A 22,781-nucleotide genomic window follows, 5' to 3' on the forward strand; every position below is an offset into this window, starting at 1 on the left:
CCTGTGCTGCTCTGTCTTTGGCTTAAAAAGTTCAAGTCATTATTCTCCTCTTGCTGCTATTCAGACGGAGTCCTGTTGGCTCATTGTTATTCTGCCCGAGTGAGAGAGGGACTGGGAGAATGGGAGGCTGACTGTGGTTTCCAACGGCAGGGAGCTGGTCACACTGGTGGAGGTGCTGCTTTTCTGGTCTTTTTTTTTTTTTGCTGGATTGGAGGCATGTGGGTAATCGGCTCAGTAATGAGGAAAGGTACTGAACGGCACTGCATATCTGACCCTGATTCCTGGGAGTAAAGAGAAGAAGAGGGAGGAAAAAGGAGAGAGGGTTATGTGAAAAAGGGGTGGAGGGGAGGTGAGATTTAGTGCTCTGCTGGATGAAACAACCCCCCACCATCTAACGGAGAGGGAAAGTAGCCTAATAGGAAGACGAGAGGGGGTGTTATATTGTTCATTAAAGAGTGAAGGACGCACAGGAAACCTTCATCATTTCCCACAATGTGCCCAGAAAAGGTATGTAACTTCTTCTTCTTTTATTTATCGCTATTACACTAGTTTGAGCTCAGAGCTGGAGATCAACAGGTAGCTCTTACTGCACTTAACTGGAATCTCAAAATGGCCTGGTTCAGTCCTTTTAACTATTTTATCTACTTCACTCTGCAGTTAACTGAATGATTTACTGAAGGTTTATTTGTGCCATTAGGACACTTTATGTGTTTCAATGATCCAGGCGACTTCACTGATGCTGCTTTTGATGTAGATGTTGAAATGAGAGGATATGGTGCAGGAAAAAAAAGGTTGCTTTAACCTTAAAAGACAATGCATATATTTAACCATTGAGTTTTAAAATCTCTTGTAAGATGTCCATAAAAACGTATCCGTTTACTCATCTTGCATTCTTGTACGCTTATTTTCTTTTGGTCAAGTTGTCTCTTAAATTATCTAGAAGTTTTCTATACATGTTTTGTTGTGAATACAATTCCTCAGTCTTTGTAAATAAGTGTGAGAATTCTTACTAGTGTTTTTTCCCCTATTTGGATAAGAAATTGAAGGGGACTACACCACATGAATGCACCTTCTGTATCAGTTTCCAACCACCTGCAGACTTTTCCTGTTGCATCCTGAAACAAACAACACTTTCTTCCGCAGAATCAATCCCAGCTAAGCGAAAATCATCACAACTAAATGCTTCGTTTATAATCATAATTTCAGCGTATAAAAAATAAATGCACGCAATTATGAAACCCTCCAGACTGCACACGAAGAACAAAGTTAGAACAAAGCCCCCACTTCTCTGTCTTCCCTCCTTCCTGACAAATTACAGACTTCACCAGGGTGGCCTTAATGAGCAAGAGTGTGGAAAGGTTTTCTTTGTGTCATATAACATTAGTTGATCTGGGTCAACGTTTCTTTTTTTTTTTCTGTAATCTCACTGTGATAACAAAGGAGGGCTGCAAACGGAAAACCAAATGAGTCCTTTGCCATCATATCCAGACTGGAAATCCTCTGACCCCAAGAGTGGTTCTCCTTGATCGGTCACTCTACCAAGGAAACATTGATGTCCCCTGTTTGTTCAGCACTCTGACACCTGTGACTCAGAGTGGAGGAACCCATTGTTCTTATCTGAAATTGTGTAACGTGTCTGGCACACAAATCTTGGAGAAATATTTGGGTTGCTGTCATGTTGTGAAACGATAGTGCAGGAACTGGTGGATGGGAACTGTGTGAGCATAACACCACCGCAGCCTTTGGGTGAAACCAAAGATGCTGCTTGTGACTTTGTTTTTTTATGGTTTGGACCGTGGCCTTAAACGTCCTCCCCTTTAAATGCAAAACTTTACAAGCCTTTTCTCTTTCAGGGGACTTGCGACCTCTGTAAAACTTAGGCAGGTGAACAGCAGAGTGAAGGAACAACACAAGGACATTTTTCTGCTGTGAATCTGTGAGAGAAGAAAAATGTCTCGAACTGAAGAGGTCAGCAAAATGACAGAAAACGTGTACAAGGTAAATATGCATTGCATTTTTGCCCTCTTTCTTTTTATGCATACACAAGTGCAGTGCACAGTTAAAGATGTGGAAACCAATTAATGTCATTTCAACAGGGGATTCTGGACCAGTTCAACCCCAGTCTGAAGAATTTTGTGACCATGGGGAAACACTATGAGAAGGCCTTGACAGGTCCGCCTGGCTGATTGAGATACTTTGGACAAAAAAATATATATGTATATTTGTACTGTTCAATAACGTTCGTTCTTTTTCTGCAGGAGTGACGGTGGCTGCTAAAGGCTACTTTGATGCTCTGGTGAAGCTCGGCGAGCTGGCGAGTGACAGCCAAGGCTCCAAAGAGCTTGGTGAGTGGGTGGCTGCAAGTCGAGGAGAGCATAATACCGAATTGCCTTTAGGCCGAGTGGAGTTTATAGAGTGAACATGACAGCTGCTGTGAGAAGTGGGGGTGAAAAAAAAAAGTCTGTGAGTGTGCTGCATGCGTTTGTGAGCGAGGAGATGAAGACAAGAGGAGATGAGGAAATGTAGAGGCAGAGAACAGAGGGAAAGGGAGAGAGTAGGGCCATTGTTGGGAGATTAACAACACCACATGATCTCATTGTAATGCTGAAAACGGCGGGGGAGGCAGGCAGGAGTGTCGGAGGGCGAGATGCCAGCCACCACATACTACAGCGCTGTGTGACCGAGGGAGGGACACACAGCTGACCTCCACTGCAGATCACAAACTCTGTCAAAGCAAAACATTTGATAATATTTTCATTGGTTTAGATTCATTCATTCGGACTTTGAGTGGATTTTTTTTTTGGGCAGCTTCTTGGCCCCCACCTTTCATAATTGGCAGGGCAGTTTGGAAAAATAAAAAAAAACTCACCTGATACTGATGATTTCCCTGCTCCTCACAGGCGATACACTGTTTCAGATGGCCGAGGTGCACCGGCAGATTCAGGTGCAGCTGGAGGATGTGGTAAGATTTCTGTGACACTAAATCATCACATTAATTATAAAGTCCTCTGAAAATGTCATGTGATGTTTGAGTGGTGAAAAGTTTATTTTAGGGATATGGCCTCAGGGGCTAAAGATTATTACGTTGAAAAGATTGCATGCTTCAACATACATGTTGACATCTATTTATCTTAAATGCAATTTCATTTACCAACAGTTAAAACTGTTTCACTCTGAGCTGCTCACTCAGTTGGAGCAGAAGCTGGAGTTGGACATCAAGTACCTCACAGTAAGTTTATCTATTTATGCCTTTATTTGATGGAAGTGGTGAAGAAAAGGAACACAATGAGAGAGAAAAAAATGAGGTGGAAAAAGGACATGCCCCTTTTTTTACTGAAAGGCAACATGATGTAATATTTATTTTTACAAAGTGCATTTTGAATCATTCAAATGACAAAAACGTGTGTGACACAAAATCAGCACATTGTTTGATGTGATTGCTGATTTAATTAGTTAAATTTGTCATGAGGAAGCAGAATGGTTTGCTTTTAACGAAATGGACCCAGTCACTCTTTGGTATTTGGCACCTGAATTGTAAACACAGATTCCAGAATAGAATGTGATCTGAAAGTGAAAAATGTTGTTGAAAAAAACAACATAAAACAGTTAAACTAACTGAAATGAAAACATATGCCAGAGAAAATTATCAGATACTACTTTATTACAATTTATTAGTCGAACTTTCCAGGTCCATGTGACCTGAAGTAACTGATGAATGATGGTTTTACAGCAGAAAAAAGGAGTGAATCATTTAAAATGTATTTTCCTCGAATGACGAAACCGACAGAGCTGTCTAAAAGCATGGGAACTCAAAGTTAAATAATGGCATCAAGAGGATTCACAGTCATAAACTGCAGAGACACTGCGAGGATGTGGCACTAAAATTAAACTCACCTCTGGAGATTCAAGCTGACCAGCTCGCAGCCCGCATCTTACATTACATATTAATTCATACAAAAGGCATATAGAGCTATAACTCAAGATTATTAAAACTATACATGCCATAGAGAGATGAAAACAAATAAAAAAATCCAATTCATCAGTTTTTTTGTAGAAGACAAAAATAAACTTAGCCCACTCTGCCAACATTAAAGCATGGTGGAGGTTCTATCATGGTGTGGGTCTTGCTGCACAGATTCTGATTCTAGAGGTTGTGAATACATCAAAGTAAAGATAACATTAGAACATAAAAAAGCAAAGAAACAGCCCCGTATCCACAGCATTTTCAAGACAGGACAGTTACATCTGTACTACACCTCGTTTAGAGTATAAATATATACTCCGAAGTGGGACTGGTTCAGCCCTGTTCTGCCCTGTATGGTAGTAATTGGGGCGCAGCAAACGTGAGAATATTTGAGCTCTGTATGTAAGCGCTCTCACAAACAGGTGCTCCTGTCACTAGATGATTCTGCGATGTCACTATGCTGGTTGTAATTGCATATTCATGTGGGCATCTGCTTTTCCTGTTTGGTACTTGCAACTATGTTTAGAATACATTTGTGTCTTAACTTTTTATTAACACTATTTTAAAACTAATTGTGTTGTTGAACATTTTCAATAATTGTATCTAACTTTGGCTTATACTTTCCTCTCAGGCAACCTTAAAAAAGTATCAGAGTGAGCGCAGGTCTCAATCTGAATCAATTGAGCGCTGCCAGTCCCAGCTGAAGAAACTCCGCAGGAAGAGCCAGGGCAGCCGTCACCCGAACAAATACGGCGACAGAGAGATGCAGGTACCCAAATCTTAGATCTCAATCCATTACGTCAATGAAATATGTTTCAAAAGCTCTTAAAAAGAGTGCGTAAGTGAGACAGCCACCTGTTTCATTTGTCAAATCCTTCAAATACAAGGATCCAAACATCTTACTTGGTATTACAGCAGATTAAAAAGAAATGTGAGAGTGTTTGTGTTTAAGAAATAGGCCATTGTGAATGAGATTTACAAACAATCTGCTTCAGCTGATTTTTCAGGGTGCAAGTGACTTAGTTTAAAACCTTCAGCTGGAAGAAATATGAGTAAAATAAGGTGAAGTATGAAGAAAAAAACAATATATGGTTAAGAAAAAAAGGTCACCAGGCCATAGGGGAAGCAATTATGACCCAGATTTTGTTATCAGTTGGCAGCACACAGGATGTGATGTCACATATTCCTTCCTCTCTATACAATTACTAGTGATGGTCACAATATCTTTGAGGGCTGTGCAAGTTGTATGAATGCAGCTCTGTTCACACCTGAGCTTGAATCTACTTTTTTTTCTCTTTACTCTCTAGTTTGTGGAGTTGATGAGTCGTCGCCAAGGCGAGCTGGACACTCTGGTGGCCACAGGCTACAAATCTGCCCTCACCGAAGAGAGGAGGCGATACTGCTTCCTGGTGGACAGACAGTGCTGTGTCACCAAACTGCTCACTAACTACCACTCCAAGGTGAGGTGCTTATACAGTATAATATTCAGTTTTTCACTTCCTGCCAGCTATTAAATATTAAAATCTTGCAATTCAGTTTCAGCTATAAAGAGCTTGTATGTGTAGTAGTCTCTTAAGACATACCGTATAGGATGAGAGTTGCAAATGAATGAATTTGTTTGTTTCCGAACACATTCAAGGTCAAAGAGCTTCTGTCGCAGAAACTTTCATCTTGGCAGCAGTCGTGTGCTCAGCCAACGAAGCTCCCGGAGCGTGCTCTCAATCTGCTGCGTCACACCGCGCCGCCAAGCACAGGGGCTGCTGGGATAGCCGAGGTCCTCCGTCACACCAAGCTCGGCTCTGCTCAGCCGGAGCAGGTCAGGTCCTGTCTGCTGTGTGTTTCTGCTGTTCTTTGAAAGCCTGCAATGTCGTCCAAGATATGAGTAGAAGTGTTACATTCTGTAAAATCAGATTGAAATATAAGTTTTTTAGTTACCGTAATTGAAATTTGCTCATATTTTCATGAAGTAACTGCCTGCCACATTTAAGGTTGACAGCTAATAGGTGACATCACAAGCTTAAACTTTTTTTGGGAATTCTGATTGGTTTGTTGGTTAAAAATATTTTTTTTAAAAATATATTTTGAATTAGAAATTTTGGAGCAAATTTCCGAATCCCTCCTCGTCCTGTTCAGCAGCCACTGTCTCTCCCAGATGTCATTTGTGAAATTTCGGGTGCATTTTTTGTGGTCTGAGACACATTAACTTTTACAGTCTAAGGTCAATGTACTTGGCTGAAGACAGAATTCACCAAAGTCGTTCATTCTGATAAAAGAAAGGAAAGAAAAGTCCTTTATTGAGTTTCCTTCAAACTCTATATTTACGTCTCAAGTCAAGCTCAAATTCAAGTTATGCTTGAAAATATTAGATTTTTCCTGCCTGACAGTCTCCCTGCTCTGTTTTTTTTTTGTATTTGATGTTTCAGAGGCTCTCTGTTCAAGAAGTCCCACCTCTGTTAAATGGAGACTCCAGTCGCTCCCAGCTGCGATTGGTGCCCTCCTCCTGCTCCCAGAGTGACACCGGTCCTTCTCATGGCTCTCCCCAGACATTGCGCTCTGCCTCGTCTATCGGAGGAGCTGCTGGAGGTTCATCCCGAGGAGCCTCTCCTCCGCATGTCGGCACGCCCCTCAGTGTGTCAGCCAGCCTGCACTCTGACGGCAGTGGCAATGACAGCGCCAGCCCGGCAGCGTCCACACCTAACACCTGCAGCATCTCAGCCCAGCAGGGCGCTCTCCTTCTGGCTACAAACACATCCAATCTCTCCCCGAGCCTCATCCCTTCTACCGTCATGTCGCTCAGCCACATCTCACCGGCCGGTGGCTCCTCACAGGGCATGAGCCTTGCCATCTCTCACAGTGCCCCTCACAGTCCTCCACTGTCACACAGTGCTCCTCTCTCCAGGGCCATGACTCCGGTGCAGCTTCTGCACCAGCAAGTGGGACCAGGGGGAAGCAACACTTTGTCTCCATCGCATAATCCGTGGCTGCTGAAGGCTGGAGACATGTGTGCAACTGCAACTCTTCCCCTGCCGAGAAGACCCGCCAGTGAAATGAGACTGGGCGGCTTTCAGGGTGAGATTTGATGCAACATCTCCACTGCTTAGTAGGGCTGTTCGATTTTGCCCAAAAATAAAATCTCGATTTTTTTCTCTCAAAATCCGATTTTCGATGACGATTATTTTGTGAATTGACAAAAGGCAAAGAAATGATTTCAAATTTGCTGTTTTTTTATTGAACATTTGCCCCATTGGGCTTTAAGTGCAAACTTTGCTCTTATTAAACCAAAAATGAATGAATAAAGTGCAAAACTCTGTAAAATAAGTTGAAAAAAGTTTTAAAAAATATAATAAAATATAAAGTTTTATCTCTGAAAAAAAAAAAAATCAGCAAATCAGCACTTGCAAACATACAGTAAGTTATATTTCCAATTAAATAAAACAAGACATTTTCTAATTAAACTAAACTGGGTCTTTGCATGCTAAATAATAATGCAACCCATGAAGGAGGTAGAGGTGTGTAATGTCAGTCATTACATTTGCTATTCACATTTGCAAGTTTTTTGCAAGGAACACGAGCCGGTCTACCCGGTGGCATGTTACAACGCCCCCTCCTACACTAAAGAGCCTCTCCGATGGGGCACATGTCGCAGGTATTGAGAGGTATTTCCATCAATCATTAATATGGTATCAATCATTAATATGTGTGCAGACAAGGTAAAGAAAAAAAAATCGATTTTACGATTTTCACGTTTTAACATCGTTCTAATTACATAATCGCGATTACGATTTAAAATCGATGGATCAAACAGCCCTACTGCTTAGTGTCTCTCCATGCCCACGCCTCCCTTCTCATTTTCTAACGTTACTGCTCCCCGTAGGCTCCAGTCTCCCCAGGACGCTGCCTCTGTCCGGACTGACCCGTGTGGAGGCCTTGTTTGGTCACACACCTGGGGCCTCCGAGGCTGGTGGAGGAAGCATGGGGGGCGTAGCTTGCTTGCTTCACTTCCAACCTGGTGACAGCATCACTCTGCTTATTTCTGAGCCCAGAGATGGCTGGCACTATGGCCTAAATGAGCGGACTGGGCGGTATGGTTCACATCTTATTTCCTATGATGCAGAATTTAGAGTTGCAGATTACTAGTCTTGCTTACTGAAAATTTCACTTTAGTCAGTAATGAAGTGACATGTCCCTTCACAGGAAAGGCTGGTTCCCTTTTTCCTATACTCAGCCACAACATGGCAAGATGGATCACTTCGAAGGGTAAGCGCACTAAACCCAAACAGTGAAATCAGAAAGCTTTCCTCACTTCCATGTTGTTCTTTTGAAACTTTTAAAAATAATTTCGTGTGTGTGGCTCATTTAAATATACATTTTGGGTCCACATCCTGGTAAATCTTTCAACATGTGTTGATTTATTACAATATTAACACATCTTCCATCTCAGAAGCACTGAAAGTGGCAGAAGGTCATACATTCAAGAATAATACCATTTGTTCCTCAGTCTTTCCACAGCTCTCTCCAGACTTTTTGTTCCAACAGCAACAGACTTGTTGAAGAATTCACACAAAATCAACAATTCTCTACTTTCATTGTGCTTCCTCTATCCCCCCCCTCTCTATATTCTTTCCTCTTCCCTGTAGCTCTCTTTTCTTATCTAAGGCTAACAGCACGAGTACTGGACAGCTCGACAAACTAGTGTCTCCAGGTCTCCCGGCCCTCACCCCTGATTCAGAGGACGAGCGCTCCCTTCCTCCCCAGAGGGTCAGCACCTTCCGCCCGCGCCCCTACAGCATGGCCGACAGCAACAAGGTCAGTAACCTGAAACCCGTGGCAGGAGGGAACGGCTGTGTGAGTTCATTTAAGGTTTGTGGGCTCTCAAAGTCCTGCAATATGATTTTGATTGATTGTCTTTGTTATTATTTTTTAGCATTTCATGATCTGATCTTCCAAAACATCTACCCCTGGGATGATTGACAGCTCTCTCTCAAATCTTTCTCACTGCAGAAATATAGACTCGAAATAATTTGGAAATTGTCTTATAACTCTTGTTGCATCTCTTAAAGTTATTGCTAATATCTTTCTTCCTCTGCATTGGGTTAACACCCACACCCGAATGCTCCAGACAAGAAAAGCAGACATAATTTCAGATTTTTCTATAGGTGATCATCAAATAATTAAGTGCTCTTGATTCGCAGCACGTGACTGCTACTTTATCCTCTTGCTTCCTGTGAACCAGTCAGGGTAGACTTGGCTTTTCATGCACTGCTTCTGGATTTTGTCTCAGTTTTTAATTAATAATGACAATAATGTGGCCTTGTTCGTTTAAAGTAAAGAACCAATCATTTTGGCATATTTTCTCCTACTGAAACCATGAACTTAATGCAGTGCACTTTCTTCTTCATATGAAAATGCACAAATATATAAATATACTCTACTCCTCCCTGTCCTCTGCTTCACAGATCACCTCAGATTTGGCCTCTCCTCCGCCCTCGCCCACCAGGTAACTTATCTGACAGATACACATTTCCAGGGGCAGTCCATCTCCATATGTCTGGTTGCTTGTTTGTTCATGTACAGCTTCTCATGGAGCATCTTTGTTGACTTTGGATTTGAGACTTCAGATGTTAACATAAATGACATGTGGACTGTGGAGTTTAATTAACGCTGATGTTTTGCAGGCAAAATTAATCTAAACTGAATTTTCTTTTTCTGGAGCGTCACCATTGATTTACAGTGGCATGAAAAGCGCTGGTCAAGGCCTTTGTTGTTTCCAATTATTACCTCGTAAAAGATTGCCTGATTTTCAAACGGTGTAAAATTTAAGATCCATTTCTTTGTTTTTTAACATAAATAACAACTTTGGTCTTGATTGCAGGATAAACTGTGGGAGCAAGTATTTGAAAATGCTTTTCTTTCTTTTCATAGGCCACTACTGCTCAGTATTTCAGTTATCTAAGTGGAAAGCTGTTTAGCAGATTAGTAATTGTTATAAAGCAATAGCCCTAACAAGCTAATTAAGTTATGAGACTTGGGTAAAAATAAATATCTGCAACTCAAATCTATTGCGCCTGCCAAAGTTTGCATTGTGCAAGTGCAAACAATGTTTTATCTTTAATTTTATGCTTTGGCCCTGTGATGGACTGCCCACTTATCCAGGGTGTACCACTACCTTTCGCCTGAGGAGAGCTGGCATAGGCTCCAGCAGACCCTTGTGACCCAGAACAAGAATACGTGCGTATAGATAATGGATGGATGTGTAAATGGATGTGTGCACTGATAAGATCAACTGAACCCCTACTCACTAAAATGATGTATGCAAGTCTACATCAAGCCTTAAAAATGACATCAAGGCTCTGTTGGTTAATCTTTGATCCAATTCAAATTTTGATAATTTGAGAAAAACATTATCGCTTCCCTGAAGATGAGTCCCAATGATATAAGTCGATCAACTTAACCTCAACTTAGAGCTTTTCTGATTGTTAGTGTACTGATGTTTCCATCTAACTTAGAAGAACGCAATGTCAAATAAAGCAGCTATATACTGTTTATTAAAAAGTAATTGTATATTGTGGGAGTTTCACAATTTATGTGAACTGAGAAAGGATATTTATTGCTTCCTCCTTACAGGGCCAATCCATTTGCCCACGTCCGACTCAGAAAGACAGTCACCAACGATCGCTCGGCTCCCATCATTGAGTGAGACATCGGTGGGACGGAGCAGACGTCCTGCTCTGGATGTTTCATCAGTCCATCAGGCCTAAGGTTGACATCTGGAAACAGCACACCAACTCAAGTGTTTGGACACTGATTTACTTGGCATTATGACATCTTCAATTTAAACATATACTTTGTGATTCATGTGCAGAAATGTGTCCAGTGCTGTGAATTTGAATCCAGTTTATTTGATTTTAAGGTTTTGATTAATAAAGAGAAACCACTAATACCTAACAATAACTTTGACAGAACTGTGGGCATTACAATGAAAATCGGTTTCTCTCTTTCTTTCTGTGTTTGAGACCAACCTTCTGTGTCTTATTCAAAATAACTAACATTTGCAAATCAGTCCTGATCTCTGAAGGCTGCTCTTGTATCTTTTATTTGCTCTATCTTTTTTTTTTGCATCACAAAAGTATTGTTTTTTTCATCTGATTTAGGGACTGGATCCTACAATAGCAGGTTGTACACTCTGACACTTGTGTGTTATGCAAACAGGACAGGTTCCTTCTCTACCACAGTATTATATTTTCTTTTGAAAAGCCTGTTACATTGGTGCTTTTTCATGGTATCAGTGAAGGAAAGCCTTTGAATTGTATTAAGTGTGCAATTTCTTTTCTTTTCTTTCTTTTTATTTTTAAATGTGACTGTTTAGATGGTATACTGGGAATATTTTAATGAATCTGACACACTGAAATTTTTTTGTGTTACTTTTAATTTGTTTGCTGTATGTAGGAAGTGCTTGAGTGCACAAAACCATGTCAGATAAATTTATGCCGGTAAAAGTTGTTCATTCTACTGCTGTAAAGTTATATTTTAGCATTTCAAAATATGGATTATTGGATTACTTTAACCTGTTACCGATGACTACAGAGAGCAAAATCTCCTTTTGACCTGAACTTTCAATATTGTACTCAAATGTGAACAGTGACAAAAAAAAACAGCCAAATTTAGAAAATTGACACACTGTGAAGGTTAATAGCTGAATGTTTGGATAGTATTTTCCTTTGGAGAGAAGAGTTATTTTGGCAAGTAGCATGATGTGGAGGGTTCAAAGATTCCGACTGAGAGGTTTGCATTCTTGGTCTTCGGATTTTATGTCTTCTTGATTCCTTTTCAGTCCCAAATCTAAAACTATTTTACCATCTAGGCTAGTTAACTCTAGTTTTCTTTACCAATCAGACTGAGCAGAATCGTTAAGAGTGATGTGAAAGCCAAGACAGATGACATGACGAAGTTTACTTGGGGAATGTACCTATGAAAGTGATTAAGAAAGTATGTGGAAAGTTGACCAATGTCTGAGCAAGTGTTCATGGTAAACTAGAGAAAGTAACATTCTGCAGCTCTAAATCACTAGCAAAGTATAGCAAAGTGCATAATGAAACTGTTCAAGCTTCTGCTCTAATTACCTTCAGTTGGTGATCGTTCAGCACCTTGATGACACAGGACATCACATTTAAAGATTGTTGAAATGCAAATACTGTATATCACTTTGTGTAGTGTTGCATGATTAATGTTGGGAGTGTAAATATTTTGGAAAAAATCTGTGACGGTATTACTTTAGTGTTCTTTTTGAAATGATATTTCACCTTGGGTTGAGAATTTTGACTTCGTCCTCATAAAGAGAAAACCCCCGATAGGGGAAACACTGCTGAACTGCTAGATTGTGAATTTATTTTCCAACTATCTGAAAATATAAGTGACATACTGAACACAAGCCTACACAGGCCTGGATGTTTGTTTTAGCTCGAGAGACACAGTCAGATTAATTTCTTAAGAATTTGAAAACTAAATGATATAAATATGTAACTTTGGTCAAAATTTCTATGACACATTTTTAAATAGTTTTCCTTACGAACACATTATTGAATATTGCAGTAAAAAAAAATTAATCATGAAATATTTATGTTGTATATCAATGGGTTTGCACAAAATATTTCTTTTTCCATTCACTTTGCCTCTTTCAAAACCCAAGTGAACGCAAGTTCAAAAGTCTGACACCAAAGTGAAGTATTGTTGAAGCATTATGCAACCCTTTATACACAAGTCTGTGCCTCTGTGTGTGAATGAAATGCAGAAGTGTAAACACACTTGGCAGGTTGTTGTATTAATGTCAAAATCTTCTACTGTGTTGATGGAAACTCACGAGGAACACCTGAATACTGAAATTGTCTTGTGAAACTAAAGTTCTGTGAAGAAAAGTGTTGAGTGTGTTTGCCTTGTAAAAGTGAGATTTCTGCATTGTTTTCATTGTTATGTATGGGATAATTGAATTTGGCAGTGTGGGGTTTCTGTAGGGGTCTAGCACAGGCTAGAAGAGTCACGGAGATGTAACATCCTACTCAACTATTCCACATTTATCTGTAAATGATTTTGTACAGCTCTACTTGTTTTCCTTAACTGAGTATGCTGCTATGAAGCAACAGTTCATTTTCAACCGTATTAATCTGATTACAGCTTTTCCAAACTAAACCTCCAGCAACGGATCAGTGGAACTGCTTACATTTTTTGAAAAACAAAAAAAAAAATCTGTGTTTCAACATTGTGGCTATTACAAAGATTAGTGTGCCAAACTGGATGCAATGGACCCCTTGTCTTTTAAATTCAACATTACGTCATTTTAGGGGAAAGGAGAACATATCATGCTCGATTTTAAAAAGTAGAGGACATGATTAAATTACAAAGCTGATCAAGTGATTTAATGGTCAAACTAGACTTCCGTTGTGTCTGTGTGATGATGCCAATGGGAGTTAATGTGTTCTGGTGGTGAAGCTGTTTCTGAACCCAGACGTGCAGCCGTAAGAGATGGATGCTGCTGTTTAAAGGCTGCAAGTTCAAGAAATTAGGTGTTGGTTGCTTGAGATATAGGTAAAATAAAAAAATGCATGATCACAGAATGGAAACATGCTCATTGTTTATGCCTGACTGTCACTGATGCATCGAAATGTCAGTTAATAGTTGCAGTTCAAAACAATAGTTTCTACACCTTAAAACTTTTTCAGGGAAGAGAACAGAACATTTTCTGAGATGTATATGATATACTCTTGATGATCTAATAGCCTGTTTCAAAGAAGTAGTACAAAATAATTTGGTAGAGTGTGGTACTCATTTATCTGTATTTTTAACAAACACTTCAAATGTAAATACACACACCATAGGCGTTTTAGACATCCTTCTGTTGGGGTAAGGTACTCTTAAGGTGGAACTCCAAACACAGCAGCTAGCTGATCAGACAAACAAGTTGCACCATCTTGAAGTCTTCTCTCAAACAAAGCTTGCCATTGTTGTCCTTTCTTAACAGAGTTCTGTTGTTCATTTTTGATTTTATTGATTAGGGTCACTGTATCACAAAGGCATGATGTTGCATTGTTGCATAACAGAGGTAGCTACAATCTCCCGTCCAACACACCTGGCTATGGAAACACAAGCTAGATCTACGCTTAAGCTTCCAAACCGTACCAATCAAAGCCGAGCTGTAATGCTCAGTGGATACATGGTTTACGTGTATTTAATAAATCAATGTAGCACACAATTAGAATTAAATAGAATCTTTATTTTGAAACATTGACAACAGGGGCAACTATGCAGACATATGGACAAGAGGAGCATCACAAGCCTCGATTGTGAGAAGAAATTAGAATGATTTAAACCACTCCAACTTGTTTCCCTTTGGGTCAGTTGGATGGGAAGGAACATCAGGCATGTTTCCATCATCCCGCACAGGAACTACAATAAGAAAATAAAGAGAAAAAGCTTTAACGACTGCTGATTTTCCTATAGCTTTAACGATGTTGAGGTATCAAGAGGTATTGAACACATGCCAGTGACGATTAATAAACACCACCTAATCTGAAATAACATCAGTGTTTACCTGGATAGTTGTATGGCACAGCAGCATTCAGCATTGCTGTATATTTTGTATAGGGGCTGATGAAAGGCAAAATGACACCTAAGGAAATACAAATATATACATTTAACATATGACACCATAACACCATCAGTAAATTATCAGTAAATAGTCTAATTAAATTCCTCAAAACATTGATTGGGTATCTTTGCCTTCTGCTTGATGAAGGAACCTCATATTCACCCAAATTAGTTGCAACTTTCAGATGCATTTAGCAACAAAACAGTAGTTATATTGTTGAATAATTTTTACCTTTTAATTTTCACCTAAAACAGCAGCTACTGTAAAATGTTTGCCAATTGGCCAATCTATTTCCCCCCCCAAAAAACACCACTTTTATGTGGTGTAAATGCAATTAATGTAAACAGCTGAGACTGGAGCATTTCAGTCCATATTTTCCATTGACTGTCTTCAATTCAACACTAAGGATTTGAGAACTGAGAAGAACTGTTGCTATAGTTCTGAAAGCAACTTGTTTTCCACCACTTCCGCAATCTACGATCTAAGATGCTCAAATGTTCAGGCTTCTTTTGACACATTTTTTCATTTCATGATGCAGAAAATGTGCAGTTGATGATGAAAACATCTTTCTTAATGCGTTTCCTTACTTCTGCAAACCTTTTCCTTCTTATTACTCATATTACTGACCTGTTTACAATTAAATTATGGTGATGTTTTCAATAAATTTGTGCACAAGAGTTTATTTTACAGTCTTTAGATGACATAAGAGGATAAATGAATAGAGATAAATAAATGAGAGAAGAACATTGTTATTATCATTAACAATAGGTACGGTACTTGCAGAGGTGTCAAGTAACGAAGTACAAATACTTCGTTACCTTACTTAAGTAGAAATTTTGGTTATCTATACTTCACTGGAGTAATTATTTTTCAGACGACTTTTTACTTTTACTCCTTACATTTTCACGCAATTATCTGTACTTTTTACTCCTTACATTTTAAAAACAGCCTCGTTACTCTATTTCATTTCAGCCTTTAAAAATAAAAGTATCCAGTTAAATTGCTCCATCCGGATAGAGTGAATTTGGTTGTGGTTGTTTCAGATGTTCTTGTCCAGTTTTGTTCTTACATCCGTTCCCTCAGATTCCTGCAACTAAACTTGGATGTACATTCCAATAAAGGTTAGGATAAATGATAACATGCCTCTGAAGTTTGACCTTTTTGCACCATTACAATACTTGCAACTAGTCATCATATCTCCTGCTCTCTGAAACACATGTTAATGCTCAATAGTACACATATATGGTTCTTTAATATATTTGCATTATACTAAGATGCATTCATTTTCAATGGCTTTTGTCCTTAATGGCTTTTTTCCCCCTTACATTACTTTTACTTTTACTTGAGTAAAAAACTTGAGTTGATACTTCAACTTCTACATGAGTATGTTTAAACTCTAGTATCTATACTTCTACCTGAGTAATGAATGTGAATACTTTTGACACCTCTGGGTACTTGTTTTTGAAACGCATCCTACTCAATGCAGCGTTTTACCTTCTTAAACATTTTCTAATAAAACCAGCACAACATTTAATCAGTTTAAATTCAAAGACATGAATCTGACCAACGTGTTTAAAGCTGCCTTTTTTCTTACCCAACAGCCCAATACCACAGGAGGCAAAGATAACAGGCTCCTTGTTCCACGCATTTTTCAGGAAAGCCCCGACTCCTGCAGCAAAGAAAGGAAGAAAGAAAGTGAAAGATCTGCATGTTCGTTTGTCTGGTGCACCATAAGAAAACCAGTGAACAGAATCCAAGTTATTACAAGCTTTATTATATCACGCACAATGTTTTCCAGCCGGAGGTACACCTTTCTCAAACCACATAGGTAGGAGAGAAATGCACACAGTGGTCATTGATCCAGTTGTATTTATACTAAAAAGGGAGGTGTTTTGTACGTGAACTCCATCTGCCAAACATATCAGACCTTCAGCCGTTTATCGCTGTTTATTGTTTCCCAGTACTGGAGTTGAGGGGGGATGGCATCCCCCCCTGAAATAAAAACGGTCAAAATCATCCCCCTGTAAAACTGCCTTCCCCCCTTTCCATCCCTTATGTCATTTCATCAATGAATGTGGTTTTACTGCTATTTCAACATTTAGAGTCATCACCAGAAAAATAACTTATTTGACAATTTTCACCTGTTTCAAGTAAATTTTCGCTTGAAATAAGTAGAAAAATCTGCCAGTGGGACAAGATTTATCTTCTTATTACAAGAAAAAAAATCTTGTTCCACAGGCAGATTTTTCTACTTATTTCAAGTGAAAATCTACTTGAAACAGGTGAAAATTGTTGTTTTTTCCAGTGATGAGTCTTTTTTTTAAGTGTAATGAGATTTGTTTACTAAAATGAGACATTTTAACTAGAAATAGGACAAATATTCTTGTTAAGATTTTGAGTTTTTGCAGTGATCCATTTTACTTATCCTGTGAAGGACAGAGTCATATTGATAAGTTCAGAAAACTGTTTTTTATTTTTGTGTTTTGATGTATTTGATGTAAGCCCAGTGGATATTTAAAGCTTACAGAAGGCTGCATTTAACTGCTGCTATGTCATTCCTGCAGTATTTCTGCAGGTGTTTTGGTCAGTGCTATTATTTGTAATATATTATATTATTTGTAATCAGCACAAATTATCTGTCCCCATATGAGAAAATCCACCATCCCCCCTGATTTTTTTTTTTTACAACTCGAGTACTGGTGTTTCCTACTCAAGATGTCAACAAAGATAAAGGATGAGACCCATCAGTGTTAAAACATATGTTTCTCTTCATTGTCTTCACCTAAAGAAACACTATTTAACAGCCTGGTCATGAAACAGGAGTTGACCCTGCAAATAGAGAAAAATCACCAGTGTAGAATCTTATAGAAAACCCCTTCAAACCTTTAAACTATTTCATAAAATCCTAACAAAAAGAATAAAAAACAGGAAAGTTTGAAACCGGTACGTACTGTTAGCTAATGATAGCTAACACTAGCAACACATCCAAGGTCACATTTTTCGTTGTAAATTAAATGGTAACTATTGCATTAAATTCACTGCGATAAACATTAGCGTAATTTTTATATATTTTTATATGCCACATGGGGTAACGGTAAACCTAATTCCATTGTTTAGATGCCCAAAAGACACAAAATATACACGTACCTGCCATGTTGTCTAGCGTAGTTTCAGTGAAATGGGAAATGGGAAATGTAGTCTTTCTAATGTGACGTATAATACCTGCGCCCGTCGCACTTACATCTCTCTGTAAACAGCCAAGTTATATACAGTATGTAGATATGTTTGATTAGGAAACAGTGTTTCAGTGGAGCTTTAAAACCACGTTCATCTGAAGCTCATCAATATTTTAGGACTAAACTCTGAAATGTAAGTATTGCTGTTATCGTCGAAGTTTTATTTGCGAGTAATTTCAATGAAACGTGGAAATGATATTGGAACCTTTTAATGCGCAGTGTAAAAAATGAATGTGTGGCACGTTCTTTACTAGTGAGACTGGATTTTTGATTCTTAATTTAGCAGAATGTTATTTCTATTCAGATGATGGAGGATTTCTCTGGCTTGGCTTTGCCCCCTTTGTTTGGAGGACATATCCTGGAGGCAGAGTTGGAGCCTGGTGGTGTGGAGCTGGGACCTGGAGAGGTAAAGATTTTACTGATGGAAACAGTTAAATAGCACTCAAGTCATGTGAGAATCTGGTTTTATATATTTATATATATATATATATATATATATATATATATATATATATATATATATATATATATATATTACATGTATCATTTCATAAGTACCAAGGCAAAGACTATTTGGAGTGAAGCTGCATGAATGACCTGCAAAGAATATGGAGTGAAATTAGAATTTAGAATTTATTAAAGGATAGCCCCTTGAGATGTAACATCTCATTTTCAACATTACAATATATCACATTACAGTACAGACATACATGACATAAAACCAGTGGTGGACAGTAACGGAGTAAATTTACTTGAGTACTGTACTTAAGTACATATCCAGAGGATTTGTACTTTACTTGAGTATTAGATTTCTTTGGTACTTATTACTCTTACTTGAATACATTTCCAAGACAAATATTTTTACTTTTGCTCGAGTAAATTTCTAGAAGGGCTGAAAAGTACTCGTTACTTTCAGGTCTGCTCTTTTTTCTTCTTCCCTAAAATCCTATTGGACACAAGCTGTTTTTGTTAAAGGAGGAGACCAATCACAGTGCACGCTCTCCACTGGGATGTACGTAAAGCGGAAATACGTCAAGCCTCCTCAAAACGATACCGCCAAAGTAGCCTGCGTTTGTCAAGACTTAAGTACCTTTTAAAAGCAAGTACTTTTCTACTCTTACTTGAGTAATATTTTGACTGAGCTACTTTTACTTGTGACGGAGTAAATTTTGACCAGTAGTATTTGTACTCTTACTCAAGTACTGGGGTCGAGTACTCTGTCCACCTCTGCATAAAACAAACACAGACATCTTGCTCACCCCCTCCCACACACAGCCCCTACCCACATAAGTCTAGTTACAAAGTAGGCTAATTTAATAACCGAAACAATGACATAAATATAACATAACAGAGAGAAAAGAAAAAAAATAAAATAAATACAAATAAATAAATAGAAAAAAGGACAAAAAAGAAATTAATTAAAAACATAGGCAATTTGTTTTAAGATGAGAATATAATGGCAACTTAAAACGATGAAAAGAGGTAATAGAGCACAAAAAGAGGGGAAGATTATTCCAATCCAATTAGCTGAATGACAATGTTTAATGTTTGGTGGTGCTTTTTTGTCCATCAGGTGGAGCTGGACCCAGAAGTAAACGAACTGCTTGAGACTACAGCACAAGAAGATGAAGAGCAGAGAGCTCTTGATAAAAGAAAATGTCTAGCACTAAGTAGGAGATGTAAAGACATTGAACAGGTGAGTTCGAACCTGGGTTTTTGGTATGTGGACAATTTTGCGGACTTCTTTGATGTGTTTCCTTAGAAATGTGAAGAGATATAATGGATTTAGTAAAATTTAAATTCTTAGCTTCTGGGATTATTTCTGGCTATAGAGTTAAATCATTAAACCCATTTCTTATATACTGTCATCCATGACAATGTTTTATATGACTAACAAAACATGAGTATGATTATTTTGGCTTTTTTAGCTTTATGACAGATAAGTTGGTCTAAAAAATGTTTGTGTCTCTGCTCTGTAATCATTTATCTGTTTTGTGTTTAGGTAAACCAGAAGATCCTAGGTCGCCTTCACCAAGTGCAAAGAATTACACGGCGTTTGAAGAAAGAAAGGCGGTATACATTTTAAATTTAAGAACATAAATTTTTTAACATTTTTATGAGAACTTTCCTACCTTAAATACTCATCTGAAAACTCTATTAATCCTCACAGGTTTCTCATGAAGACTTTAGATGCTCATGGGGACGACTACAGAAATGCCCAGCTCACGATACTGCTAGAGGTAAGGATTACACTGGTAGAGGAACATTGTGTGGAACTGTAAAGATACATTGATCAGTAAATAAACAAAAGTGGAACTATAGAAAAAGATTAAACTTTAAAATTTTGTTGAAGCATTCATTAAACCCCTTTAAATCTATTTTAATTGCAATTGCATATTTAGAAGTTTATTTTTTTCCTTCACAAAATGTTCCTGCTGTATCTTAAAATCACTTTCATTGTTAATAATCATGTCATTATTTTTTATCATTTTAGAGTAAATCTATTTCTGTCACTCACTATGCTTTTGTGTCTGCTTTGATTGATTATCTTCCTGCAATTGGTCATGTTGCCAGTCAGCTGATATAAACACATGAAACAGATGGGACAAAGAAACAAAGAAATATTCGAAAATCACACAATGATTGAAAATAAGCAAATTAATACAGTTATTGTGAAACATTGTGTTCACTATGCTGGCAAATGGATAATAATGTTTGTCAAATTGAAGTGTTAGATAAATCTTGTGCCCACTCTAAAAAGTTTATCCTATCTCACAAATTAGTGGGATTAGTTCCTCAGATTTGTTATGTGTAAGACCTTGGATTGGATATGTGAGGTTCATTTGTGAGACTGGTGCACTGTGGTTCCATGATGGAAATAATCAGCCATGGTGTTATCAGATTTATTAAAAAAGAAAAGTCAGTAACTTCATTAGGGTCCATCTTTAACTATTTCCAATTTCTGAAAATTCTGTTGAGAATCAGAATCAGCTTTATTTGCCAAATACGTAGAGACAAACAAGGAATTGTTTTCCTGCAGTTTTTGGCTCTTTAGTTAACGAAATGTAATAAATATTCAATAAACAAAAAAGTGGGAAATAGTGAGAAAATTAAAAATTCTTTAGGGAACCTTATATAAAAAGAGAGTTTCTAGAAAATGAATTGACATAAAGAGAAACAATTCTGTTTATTTATTATATATATATATGTCCATGCTTAATTTATTTTTTTTCTTTTTAAAGCACATTTTATTTTCTATGGCGCTCCCTGGACTTCATAGGGTATATGCAGTACATTGTCATAAGCTCGACTGTTTAAAATGTGGTTCAAACATGAGGGTCAAATGATTTTGGCACAGTGTGCTCTGTGCTATAATATTTGTGTTTAGATTGTGCAAAACTTAGATTGTGACAATCTTTTTAATTTATGAGCATATATATATATATATATATATATATATATATATATATATATATAGTATATTAAAATGTACAATAGGAGCAAAAATACTTAAGCGCAAACTGTATTTGAAACATGAATATATTCCACCTTTTATTTCCTTGTCTCAGCTCTAGTCGGCTTTCCAAAATATAGTAAATACTCCAAGATTTTAGGGTTCTTATCCAGTTACTTTCTTCCAACTGTTGCTATTCCTTTGTCATGCTTCACAGAGTTCAATAAAGTAAACATGTTGTTAGTGGTGTATCAGAATATATAGGTCTAATAATATCAGTTATTGTATTTTCTTTTTAATCCTTTGCTCTTGTTTCAGGATGAGCCTGGAGCTCACTTAGATCCTGCTGCTGGAGTCGAGGATGAGAAACCCAACGGAGTGTCTAGTTCGTCTGGATCATTGCTTCATGCAGCTGGGCCAAAGAAGAAGAGGCATCAAATTCCTCGGCAAGAAAAGTATAAAGACCCACAAGTAAGTGAACAACTCAGGTAGGCTGTTGTGGTTCATAAAGTAATGTGTGTTTACAATACAAATTCATTAAGTGTTAAGTTTTAAGCCAGTGAATTTCTGTTCCAACTTTTTTTTTCCTTGCCCCAGATTGAACCAGACATGTCGGTGTTGGCAGACACACAGTTTGGAGAAATGCCTAGCCCAACTGCTCTGTCTCACTGATCTGAGCCCTTGGACATGAGGAAGAAGACAACGATGATGGGAGGGTCCAGTTTCTTTAACCATTCTGTAGATATAGCAGCCTCTGTAAGGGTTGGCAAGATTTGTTATTTCACTTGAAGGGTGTAAATGGATGTCATTCCTGTTCACTTGATAAATATGTAAATTTGTATTGTAAATATGTTGTGTTTTGTAATAACAGCTGATGACAACATGTAATTATGATAGTGGCACAGTATTTTGGATAACTCAACCAAGTGTAATTATTGTTGGTGCGAAAAGGTTTTCTTCATGTTAACAGTGAGTTCATAATGTAGCTCAATAAGCAAGAGTGGTTGACAACATTGGAATTTAAACACTGATAGTTTGGTAAAGTTTATTTCTATTTTAAAGTTAATTTTTTATTATTAAAATGTGTGCATCAACTTAAAGATACAAATCTCAGCTTGTTGTTTACTATGTTACCTTTCTACATACAGGACTGTCTCAGAAGATTAGAATATTGTGATTTTCTGTAATGCAATTACAAAAAAATAATGTCATACATTCTGGAATCATTACAAATCAACTGAAATATTGCAAGCCTTTTATTATTTTAATATTGCTGATTATGGCTTACAGCTTAAGAAAACTCAAATATCCTATCTAAAACAATTACAATATTCTGGGAATCTTAATCTTAAACTATAAGCCATAATCAGCAATATTAAAATAATAAAAGGCTTGCAATATTTCAGTTGATTTGTAATGAATCCAGAATGTATGACATTTTTGTGTTTTTAATTGCATTACAGAAAATAAAGAACTTTATCACAATAT

The 22,781-nt window shown here is 37.8% G+C and overlaps 3 protein-coding genes across 4 annotated transcripts; 2 read left to right on the plus strand and 1 right to left on the minus strand.

Annotated features, from left to right (window-relative positions):
• Positions 1–60: 60 nt before the first annotated feature.
• Positions 61–15,254, plus strand: zgc:158689 (uncharacterized protein LOC791177 homolog). Of its 2 annotated transcripts, XM_061716957.1 has the most exons (16): positions 61–507; positions 1,854–1,998; positions 2,097–2,172; positions 2,259–2,345; positions 2,901–2,962; positions 3,158–3,229; positions 4,596–4,733; positions 5,272–5,424; positions 5,604–5,780; positions 6,388–7,033; positions 7,839–8,046; positions 8,159–8,221; positions 8,602–8,770; positions 9,421–9,461; positions 10,118–10,192; positions 10,589–15,254. In XM_061716957.1, exons 2-16 carry the CDS (start codon positions 1,951–1,953, stop codon positions 10,659–10,661), a joined length of 2,088 nt encoding a protein of 695 aa, XP_061572941.1. In that variant the 5' UTR covers positions 61–507; positions 1,854–1,950; the 3' UTR covers positions 10,662–15,254. The 2 variants fall into 2 exon arrangements, with proteins under 2 accessions (XP_061572941.1, XP_061572942.1); XM_061716958.1 differs by lacking the exon at positions 10,118–10,192.
• ndufa3 (NADH:ubiquinone oxidoreductase subunit A3) lies at positions 14,208–17,934 on the minus strand. Its single transcript, XM_061717936.1, has 5 exons — positions 17,929–17,934; positions 17,751–17,850; positions 16,198–16,272; positions 14,547–14,624; positions 14,208–14,401 (listed from the first exon to the last, which is right to left on the minus strand). Exons 1-5 carry the CDS (start codon positions 17,932–17,934, stop codon positions 14,310–14,312), a joined length of 351 nt encoding a protein of 116 aa, XP_061573920.1. The 3' UTR covers positions 14,208–14,309.
• Positions 17,826–22,541, plus strand: tfpt (TCF3 (E2A) fusion partner). Its single transcript, XM_061716959.1, has 7 exons — positions 17,826–17,972; positions 18,144–18,245; positions 19,413–19,535; positions 19,842–19,912; positions 20,010–20,079; positions 21,612–21,764; positions 21,891–22,541. The coding sequence occupies exons 2-7, from the start codon at positions 18,144–18,146 to the stop codon at positions 21,963–21,965; spliced, it is 594 nt and encodes a 197-aa protein (XP_061572943.1). The 5' UTR covers positions 17,826–17,972; the 3' UTR covers positions 21,966–22,541.
• Positions 22,542–22,781: the final 240 nt, after the last annotated feature.

This window comes from Cololabis saira, chromosome 3, assembly GCF_033807715.1.
Source record: "Cololabis saira isolate AMF1-May2022 chromosome 3, fColSai1.1, whole genome shotgun sequence".
In the NCBI taxonomy this organism is placed as follows: Eukaryota; Metazoa; Chordata; class Actinopteri; order Beloniformes; family Belonidae; genus Cololabis; species Cololabis saira.

Bases quoted from the DNA above. Each gene is read 5' to 3' on its own strand.
- tfpt (XM_061716959.1), top strand. From the start codon at position 18,144: ATGATGGAGGATTTCTCTGGCTTGGCTTTGCCCCCTTTGTTTGGAGGA. The intron at 19,913-20,009 runs GTATACATTTTA...TAATCCTCACAG, and splicing joins CGTTTGAAGAAAGAAAGGCG to GTTTCTCATGAAGACTTTAG. The intron at 20,080-21,611 runs GTAAGGATTACA...CTCTTGTTTCAG, and splicing joins AGCTCACGATACTGCTAGAG to GATGAGCCTGGAGCTCACTT.
- ndufa3 (XM_061717936.1), bottom strand. The intron at 14,625-16,197 runs GTAAGAAAAAAG...GTATTTCCTTAG, and splicing joins CTGTGGTATTGGGCTGTTGG to GTGTCATTTTGCCTTTCATC. The intron at 14,402-14,546 runs GTAAACACTGAT...TTCTTATTGTAG, and splicing joins TGTGCCATACAACTATCCAG to TTCCTGTGCGGGATGATGGA.
- zgc:158689 (XM_061716957.1), top strand. From the start codon at position 1,951: ATGTCTCGAACTGAAGAGGTCAGCAAAATGACAGAAAACGTGTACAAG. The intron at 2,173-2,258 runs GTCCGCCTGGCT...CTTTTTCTGCAG, and splicing joins CTATGAGAAGGCCTTGACAG to GAGTGACGGTGGCTGCTAAA. The intron at 8,771-9,420 runs GTCAGTAACCTG...TCTGCTTCACAG, and splicing joins GCATGGCCGACAGCAACAAG to ATCACCTCAGATTTGGCCTC.